The 10052-nt window shown below is 44.6% G+C and overlaps 1 protein-coding gene across 2 annotated transcripts in view; it reads right to left on the bottom strand.

Annotated features, from left to right (window-relative positions):
• Positions 1-1095: 1095 nt before the first annotated feature.
• The window catches only part of BCL7B (BAF chromatin remodeling complex subunit BCL7B), a 15720-nt gene continuing 6763 nt past the window's right edge, over positions 1096-10052 (bottom strand). For both annotated transcript variants that reach the window (XM_019646794.1, XM_019646793.1), the window contains exons 3-6: positions 5911-6007; positions 3094-3264; positions 2412-2491; positions 1096-2151 (exon numbers count right to left, since the gene is read on the bottom strand). In XM_019646794.1, coding sequence (XP_019502339.1) covers positions 2059-2151; positions 2412-2491; positions 3094-3264; positions 5911-6007 — 441 coding nt within the window. In that variant the 3' untranslated portion in view covers positions 1096-2058. The remainder of the gene's footprint in view (positions 2152-2411; positions 2492-3093; positions 3265-5910; positions 6008-10052) is intronic.

The following is a 10052-nucleotide window of genomic DNA, read 5'->3' as shown; positions in this document are numbered from 1 at the left end:
TGGCAATATTGTAGTTACCTATTTATTCTGTCTAATCCCTTCCCCTTCTCCCTCATCTCCACCCCCCTCCCAACTAGCAGCCATCAGTTGTTCTTCTATATCTCTGAGACCATTTCTGCTTACTTTGCTCATTCATTCAGTTTTTTAGATTCCACATAGAAGTGAAATCATATGGTATTTGTCTTTCTCCAACTGACTTATTTCACTTAACATAATAGTCTCTAGGTCCATCCATATCGTTGCAAATGGTACAATTTGCCTATTCTTTTTATCATAGTCATTATACTTTCAATAACGTTTAAAAACACATTAAAACATTTTATGTACCACATACAATTCCAGTAACTGTGACATTCATTTGACAACTTGACAGTACACGTTATGTTAAATTAAAAAAACAAACAGAGATGACAAAACACGGCAGAACTTGGATTCTAGTCTCATCCAAGGTACCTGGAACGCCTGAGAGAAATGAGAGGAATCACTTTAGGAAATACTGAAATGAAATTCTTGAACATAGAGAATGTAGAATTCTTTTCAACCACAGTTCTGTTTTCCTTAGGAACCAGCAGCAAAAAAAGAACTCACAGACAGAAAGCAGGTTTGTGATTGCCAGGGCCTCAGGGAAGGGGCAAGTGGGGAGCAAATGCTTAGTGGGTATGGGGTTTCTGTTTGAGGTAATGAAAAGTTTGGAGCTAGACAGCAATGTTGATTGTCCAATGTTGGGAATGTATTAGTGCCATTGAACTGTACACTATAAAATGGTTAAAATGATAAAATTTGTTATGTATATTTTGCCATAATTTTTAAAAAGTAAAAAAGAAAAAGAACTCGTGAATGCTTCCTAAGGACCTGGAGCTGTGCAAAACACAACCATCAGTTGCATTCTGTGTACACAGGGACAGAAATATAATTCGACTACATGACAACTTCAAAGGGTACATCCAAATCATTTTCATCAGAAAGTCACTCTGTGGAAGAAAGACAACTGGCAGAGCCCAGCCCAGTGACTTCACAAGCACTCAGTCACCACTACCCTCAGACCCCCACCCCCACCCCAACAACCTTCAAGAATAAAACATTCAGATACAAATGAGACATATTTCAAATAGTTTAATTTTAAAAATATTCTATTCAGTGCTAAAATATGTATTCACTCACTGTTGCCCATTTCCATTTCTTAAACTTTTTTGAAACAAAAAATAAAATCACAAAGTTCAATTAAACATGCAGATTTCAAAGAAAAGGGAACTTTCTAGAAAGTCTGAGCTGAAGGAGTACTGTGGGGGACGGGTACTGTTGTCAGACCTCAAATTCTTGCTGGGGCAGAGTCTGTGGCGTGGGTACTGGGGACCATAGTAGGAGGTGAGCCACGCTGGAATGAAATGTACAGGTGAAAACAGGGAAAGCTGCATCTGTGTGTGTGTTGGGGGAAGGGAATGGTTATGGTGGGGGACAAAGAACTGTCAGCAGCTAGAGAGCCCATGAGAGGCAAGATAACCTCAGGAATGGGCAGAAGTGCCAGGACAGCAAGAGGTCTATACGGACTTTTCTGCCTTCTTGTGGAGGAAAGCCCCTTCCCTCCGAAGTCTCTACCCAGGCACTCTCCAACAGCAGCCCATAGGGCACCTAGCCCTATGGAAGTCCATGAGTCTACAGTCGCCATTCAAGTTCAAGTAACTCTAGGCACTCTCTTCTCAAGAGGGTGCCTTCCACATCTCTTTCCTCTTGTAGAAGCGCCAGCAGCTCAGTCCAGAGGTTCTAGAGCACAGACTGCTACCTGGAGGTGACAGATGAACCTTGGGATGGCTGATGCCCCAGCCTACTTGGGGTGCAAAAAGGACATGAGTGCTCTTTTCAGGAGCAAGCAGACACAGGCGCCAGGGACAGGAAGATGACGTTACCACCCCAAGTCCTATGTCAGCCTTCCAGCCCGGAAGGCTCCTATGTGCAGGCTCTGGACCCCAGTGCTTGCCCTTACCCCAGCAACACAGCATGGTCAGAACCAGACGCAATAAATAGAGGCGGGGGCCAGGAGGCTAGGGCGCGGGGATGGTGCTAGCTTTCTGATGCTGTCTGCGGCACTGCAGGTTGGTCCACACAGAAGCGTTTCAGGGGTGGAGCACTTGAGTCTTCCTCTTCCTCAGTAATCTAGGAACAGTCAGAGCACAGAATTACAGGGCCATCCCTCTGAACCAGAACCTTCCATCCACCCTAATTACAAACCAGAAGCCCAATGCCAACCTTCTCGCAGCTAACCAAACGTCTTCCCCCGCCTTAGGACCTGGAGACACCAGTTTCCCACACTGCCTCCCCTCCCTACTGGAGCACACTCGAGGCCATATGTGCAATTCATAGCAAGAGTCCTTCTTTTTTTCTTAAGAACTGGGAAACCCTAAGTGCCTCCTTACCGGTGTCTCCAGTGGGACTGGTTCTTCCTTCGTGAGGGTGGGAGGTTCATCAGCAACTTCTGAGGCAGGTAGGGAGGGCTCTGAAAAAGCAGCAAGGTCAGCATACCTACAGGGCCTCCTGAGGCGGGAGGCTCCTACAGAATCTGCTCTAGCTGGGGGAGCTTTCCCAAGAGCTATGTGGAGGTAGGTGCCTTACAGAAGAAGCAATACTGCCGGAGAATCAGTATGTATTAAAAGAAGAAATTCGCAGGATATAATGCAAAGGGCATGAGCTCTGAAGTTAGAAGAAATGAAATCGGAGACACCCAGTTCCACCAGTTCCTAGCTACTTGATCCTGGATAAGCAATTTAGCCTTCCTAAGACTCCACTTCCTCATCTGTCAAATGGAGATAACAGAATAGCTATTTCATAGGGCTTGGGAGAGAACTGTACCAGGAATCAAATATAAAAAGTGCCTCACACAAAGCCTGGCATTCATTTGTGTTGCTTATTTTCTTCCTTCATTCTGTGAGAAGGGAGAAAGACAACCATTCCCCATAACAGCTCAAATTGTTAACAAATGGCTTGAGGCTGCCAAGGCTCTGCAGCATTTTCTCTAACCTCTTACTCTAAAGAGAAACGTCAAAAACAACAGGCAAGGCCCCTCCCAGATGCTCATCCTGGGTCAACTGAGAGACTCACCCTCGAGGATTTCCTGGCCCAGAGTAGGGGGCTGGGAGTCATCTGTACGGAAGTCAGAGGTGTGTGCTGGGCTCAGAGACTCGCTTTGCTGGGGGCTGGGGCTCGAGTTGGTGCTGCTGTCCACCTTGAGTTGATAGACATCAGACACAGAACTCTGGTTGCTGTTTTCATCTGAAAACCAAATGTGACAAAGGCCAACAGTTGAGAGTGGTAATTTTTCCCTCGAGAGTAACACAGTAGAGCCAAGGGCCTGGTGTATCTCCTTGGGCAGCCATGAACACACTGTATCTCCTTAGTTCAGGCCTTAGGCAGCAGCCATGGACACACCAGGTACAATGATCATTGCTGGAGATGCACCCTGAACCGAAGGCAGACACTCACGGGCTTCTATGCACTGCAAATTATTTACAAAGTCCAAGCTGATTAATTTAAGCATTTTCTATTTCACAACATATATTCTAAGCACCAGATGCAGCTAGAATCTTTAAGTTTATGCAATATGTATATTTCAGGACGGTCAGGATATAGTTATTAATCCTTTATTACCCACCAATTTATAGCTTAGCCCTGGTATTTTCTTACTGTTCAGGGGAACAGAGGGACGTAGCTATGCCTCTCAACCTTTCTCACAACACAAGATGTGTAGAAAAGGATGAAATCTGTCTGGCACTCTCGGCTATCTGAAAGAGGAGGGCAGTGGTGTTTGGAGGTACTCAGCTCAGGCCTTGAAGTGGCCCAGGCTCCACCTGATGCCTCACAGACCAAGGGATTCCCACCTGGGAAGCTGTCTGATGCTTAAAGTCACCACATAAGATAGAAACACAGGAGTCAACAACTCCTTCCTCTCCCTCTCCTCCGGCACCCAGTCACCAAATCTGATCCATCCTTCTGCTCTATCACTTGTGTTCATTCCTTCTTCTCCTGCTGCCTTAGCTCAGGCCTCATAATCTCTGGCCTGGTCTTCAGTAACAGACCAGAGATAAGTGCCCTTCCTTCAGTCCCATGTACTCCCAACTGTACTTCGCATTACTGCCAGCGTGATCTTTTTAAACCCTTCACTGGTTCCCTGCACTTAAAGAATAAATTTCAAACGCCAGTGCTTCTCCGTGCAGGCACAAGGTGGCCCTATCATTCCATACAAAGTCCTTTCTGAGCTCCAGGCTCACTGCCTGTTTTTAGTCCATACACACCCTCGGCTCCAGCCAAGCTGGACCTAAGTGAAGAGCTGCTTCATGCACAGGTGTCTGTTATAACCTGCTCTTTTCGGTCATCCTGGAAAGGCCAACATTGAGCTGAAGCATCACGTCCTCCGCAGAGCCATGTCCCAGGCTCCCTTGGGTGGAAATGACCACTCTTTTATGCTCTTGTTGTATACTGTGCGCACCTGTATTTTTATTATTTTACACGCCAGTTTCCTTCTATTAATATTATACTCTGTGCAGGCAGGCTCTGTGGCTTACTGGTCCTTGAATCTCTTGCGCATAGTACCTGGCACACAGTAAGAGTTCATTAAATGTTCACTGAATGAAAAGGATGAGATGGTGGCCAGATTGAGAAAATGGAGCCTCATATGTCTCCCAGAGCTCTATGATTACTGAACATCCCACACATAGCTACAGCCTTTCCCTGTAGTCTTCCTTTATCACACTGACCCAGGTGGGGAGGGGTTAGGAGAGAGGTGGGGAGGGGACACCGGCACACTCCCAATCTAGTCTTGAAGAGAAAATCATAAGCCTTTTCTATTCTTTACTTCTACAAAGACCACTGTCTTCTATGCTAAAATGGAAGTCGCACTTTATTGTAAAAAGAATAAAGCTGTGTCACTTTTAAGCCTAGGCAAACACTTTTCTTCTCCAAGCATCAGTTTCTATAACTAGAGATGATGATTACTGCCTGGTTTATTTCACAGGCTGATGTAAGAATAAAAATGAGACACTGAAGTGAAAGTGCTTTGTAAACAGTAAATGCCACATAGGTGTAAAAGGTAACAACATGAATGCAGTGCTGACACAGACAGGATGTTTACCGAAGACTGGTTTAGGAGGCAGAGCTTATGCCAACAGTAGGTTGGCAGATGCCTTGGCTTTGGGTGGCCTACTGTAAGGCATTATCATAAATACACACTCTAAGAAAATAGCTTCTGGGGCCAGCCGAGTGGCTCAGTTGGTTAAGAGCGCGAGCTCTGAGCAATAGGGTCGCTGGTTTGATTCCCACATGGGCCAGTGATGCTGCACCCGAGCTGAGCTGCTACTGAGCTACCAACAGGTGGCAGGATGGCTCAGCTGGTGAGAGCATGTGCTCCTAACAACAAGGTTGCTGGTTCCACTCCCACTTGGGATGGTGGGCTACACCCACCCGCAACTAAGATTGAACATGGCAACTTAAGCTGAGTGGCCGCAAGCTGCTGACGGGCAGCCGGATGGCGATTGTACTTGGAGCTGAGCTAGCTGCACCCTCTACAACTAAGACTGAAGAATAACTTGGCTGTTTCCCTTCCCCAATAAAATCTTTTAAGGAAAAAGAAAACAGCTTCCGGTCCAGAAACCCAGGAACTAACATGAGGTCTGTCACTTACTAGTTATGTGACTTTAGACATATGACTTCACCTCTCTGGGCCTCAGTTTTCTTAAATGGAAAACGAGGATATTATCATCTATCTTGCAGTGTTATCATGAGGTCTAAATGAAAAGACTTATGTAAAGTGCCTAGCAAGATACCAGCAAAACAGTAGGCACTGAAATGATATATAGAACTATTATTAGTGAGTTCATCTAAGTTTTCATTTTCCTGCAAGGAAGACATATGGATGCAACTCACCCTGGAATTCAAGGAGGAGAGAGGAATTGGCTGAGGCATCAGAGGGAAAGCCATTAGGTTCCCGGGCTGCTGAACCATTCGATTTTGACTTTTCTTTCTAGAAAAGGAAAAAAAGAGGAATATGACAGAGCCAAGCAGGAGACTCACAGAGAAGGAGAATGGTGCTAGTTTAGACACCAGAGGTCTGGATTAGGACTGAAAAGGAATAATGACAGTGGCTTGAGAATCCAGGGCCCAAGGAATAACAAAACCCTAGACAAGGTGTCCCCAAGCCTCAGTGTCTCTATCTGTAAAATGGACCTTTCCAGCACTAATATTATGAATCACAAGTGACAGGCAGATAGACATGCTTCCACTAGAGCTCCTTGTGCTACTCTTCTGCTTTCTGCCCTGATCAGAATGCTCTATTCAACCCTTCCCTATGCGGATGGGGGAGAAACACAAAATACTCATTTGAGAAAGATTCCTATTTTAGTAGCACAGCAAGAAAAAATAAGCAAAAGAAGAATGGACCTCTGACTGGACAAAGGAAGGAGTCACTTACATGTAATGCAAGAAGTTATGGGACAGGGCTGGCCCGAGTGGTGTGATGGTTAAGAACTGGCTTGGGACGCCAGGGGGCCCCGGTTCGGATCCCACATATGAGGGCCAGTGACACTGCCCTCCACAGCTAAGATGCTGAACAACAGCTCAACCTGGAGCTGGGCTGCTGTGAGTCGCCGGCGACAGTGTAGGCTGCAGCCCCTGGGGCAGTGGGTTGCCATGAGCTACCGTATGTAGCCAGCAGCCAGCGTGAGCGGCCAGCAGCCAGCGTGAGCGGCCAGCAGCCGCAGTGAGCGGCCGTCCAGAAGCCGGCGACTGATCTGCCTCACCCGGGAAGAGCGCAATGATAACACCAACATGGGCCAGTGAAGCGACGTCCTCCACAACTAGACTGAAGAACCAAAGGACAGCAACTTGTCTGTTCCCCTTCCCCCGATTCCCCAGCGCTGTTCCTCTCCAATTCCCCAATAAAATCTTAAAAAAAAAAAAAAAAATTTTCTATGCCACTGAGTAATCTTCTACATCTTTTTTATAATAGTTACAAAGCTTTACAAGAGGCAGGTTCACAATAACTTAATAAATTCTTTACAATAAGATCTTTATTTTGCTTGCAATTTTTAAATACTATGAACACTGTAGATGTACCTTGTACACATTATGATTATCTCCTGAAGATAAATTCCTAGAGATAAAACTTCTAGATCAAAGGGATTAAATATTTTGAAGCCTTCCCCCCAGGCTTTACTGAGTTATAACTTACCAAAAAAACCTGTAAAAAAAAAAACCTGTAAGAGGGCCGGCCGAGCAGCGCGTTGGTTAAGAGCTGGCTTGGGACACCAGCTCTGAGCAGCAGGGCTGCGGTTCGGATTCCACATTGAGGGCCAGTGACACTCGCCCTCTACAGCTGGAGCTGGGCTGCTGTGAGTCGCCGGTGACGGCGTAGGCTGCAGCAGGGCTGCAGTGGGTTGCTGTGAGCTACGTGAGTGGCTGGCAGCCAGTGTGAGCGGCTGGTAGCCAGTGTGAGCTACTGGGAGCCGCTGTGAGTGGCCGACCAATGACCGGTGACCGATTGCCTCACCTGGGAAGAGCACAATGATTACAATACCAACATGGGCCAGTGAAGCGACGTCCTCCACAACTAGACTGAAGAACAAAACAGCAATTTGTCCACCTGCCTGTTCTCCTTCTCCAATTCCCCAACGCTGTTCTCCTCCCCCCAATCCCTCAATAAAAATCTTTAAAAAAAAAAACCTGTAAGATATTCAAAGTGTACATTGTGGTGATTTGATGCATATATACAATGTGAATCTAGTTAATTAACACATCCATCACTGAAAGCTTTTAAATATACATACCATATTTCCCCATGTATAAGACACACCCTTTTTCGAAAAATTTGGGGTCTAAAAACTGGGTGCACCTTATACAGTGGTTGTATGAGTGCAAAAACAAGCGCAAAAAAAGCGGGAAATGCAAGTTTAAAAAAAACCCTACAACCACTGTATACGACGCACCCAGTTTTTAGACCCCAAATTTTTCGAAAAAGGGTGTGTCTTATACATGGGGAAATGGTATATGGTCAACTTGACCTGTCTAAAGTTTATGCCAATTACTCTCCCATCAGCGGTGTCCCACTCCCTTGTATCCTTCACATTATTTTCTTTACCAATTTGATCATTTTCCAACCTTCAGAGATGGCACACTACCATGAACCACTGGAGGTCCAACTGATAGACCTCAGGCCCACCTCGTAAGCTGACACAAACACTGAAAAGCCTTCAGGAGAGACAAAGAGAGCTGAGTCCTGGGAGCATTTGAAATAGGAAAGGGCCAGGGACTTTAACATGGGAGAAATGGGTTGGGGGAGGGAGGCCTTTCTAGCAGTGTCCTTCCCCACATATACAGACCACTCAAGAAATCTACTGCCTGACCTTTGGGCCTTAGGGGTGATGGCATTACCAGAGCAAGGGTTGCATGAGGAATAAAGGGTGGCTCCAGAGCCCTCCTTCCTTTCACCCATCAGCTCCTTGGGCTTGGCAATGACAAGGCAGGATGTTGTTCCTATATAAAGGAAGACTGGTACTAGGGCGTTCCCTGGGAGGCAGAGGAAGATGGGAGAAGCGAAAGGGAAAAGCTGAATCCTGCAGCTAGAACCCCACCCCTTAAATTCATTTAGAGGGGAGAAAACCAGAGCTTAGGCCTACATACTCCCCTCAGTTACATATTACTTGCCAAAGCAGCTCAGAGTCCCAAGGGAATAAAAGATGACTGCACAGAAAAAACTAACCAGACATAGGAGGAAAACAGCACCATGAAAGACAATTAACAGAACAAGCTATATCAGAATGGTAATTGGACAGAAGAATTTAAATAGAACATAGTATGTCTACTCAGAAAGATGATGATGATACTAGAAAGTTGTTCTGAAGAACCAATTGAGAAAATTTGGTATGAATAATGTAATTGTTCAAAATAAAAACTGAATGAGTTTAATAGCAGAAACAGATACCGCTGAAGAAAAACAACTGGGTTGAAAAATCGGAATACATGAGGAAAGGACAGAGATGAAATACATAATAAAAGTTCAAAAACAAAGACGCTAGATGTGAACATTACAGGATAGTCTTACAGAAGTCCTGGGAGATCAAAGACAGAAGAAATTCTAAGTTTCCAGAAATACAAGAGGGTCACCTAGAAAGAATCAAGAATTAGACTGACATCAGATTTCTTAACAGCAACACCAGAAACACAACAACTAAGCAATAATTTCAAAATGCTGAAAGAAAATAATTTTGAACACAGAATTTCATATACAGGTAAAATGTTCATTAAACATGAAAGTAAAACAAAGATATCAGGAATAAAAAGATATTTTCAGAAACTTTTTTCTAGAAAAGCCCTCTTTGACAAAACTCTTGAAGGGTGTATTGCAGCAAGAGAGATAAATCTGGAAAAAACAATAATGAGTAGGTACAAAGGGTTAAATAATTAGTAATGTTTACTCTAATTAAGCAATGACTAAAACAAGAAATACCTATAAAAACTGAAATATCTGAATATCTGATCTAAAATTTCAAAACTAAGGACAAGGTAGGGATGGAAGTGGGGGAGAGGTGTAAACCAGAGGTGCCTAAAATGTGTTATGGTTGTTATCAGGTTTACAGGGAAAACAGATTTTGATAAGCTTTATAGGGAAAAATAGTAAGTCTTACTAAGTTAGAGGTAGCCAATAGAAAAAAAAGAACTTTCAAATCAGCAGAAAAAAAATTATCATCACGAGGTGAAGAGAGAAAAAGAAAAAGCGTATTATGATAGAAATCCTTGTCCATATTAATAGAATTTTTAGGCGGTCACATTTCCCCAGTCTTCCTGGCCATTAGATGTGCCACAAACTATTGGGGGGGGGGCGGGAGAGGGAGAGATAGTGAGATAGTGAGATAGTGAGAGAGAGAGAGAGAGAGAGAGAGAGAGAGAGAGAGAGAGAGAGAGAGAGTGCGTGTGTGTGTGTGTATGTTCTGAGGCAACTTCTAGGAAACTCCTTAAATTCATGAAAATACCATTGGCCATCCTTCCACTCCTGCTGCTGCCTGGAATCTAAA

The sequence above is a fragment of the Hipposideros armiger genome, unplaced genomic scaffold, assembly GCF_001890085.2.
Source record: "Hipposideros armiger isolate ML-2016 unplaced genomic scaffold, ASM189008v1 scaffold_107, whole genome shotgun sequence".
In the NCBI taxonomy this organism is placed as follows: Eukaryota; Metazoa; Chordata; class Mammalia; order Chiroptera; family Hipposideridae; genus Hipposideros; species Hipposideros armiger.
Note: the sequence above shows the minus strand (reverse complement) of the source record. Positions and strands in the feature narration are given on the sequence as shown.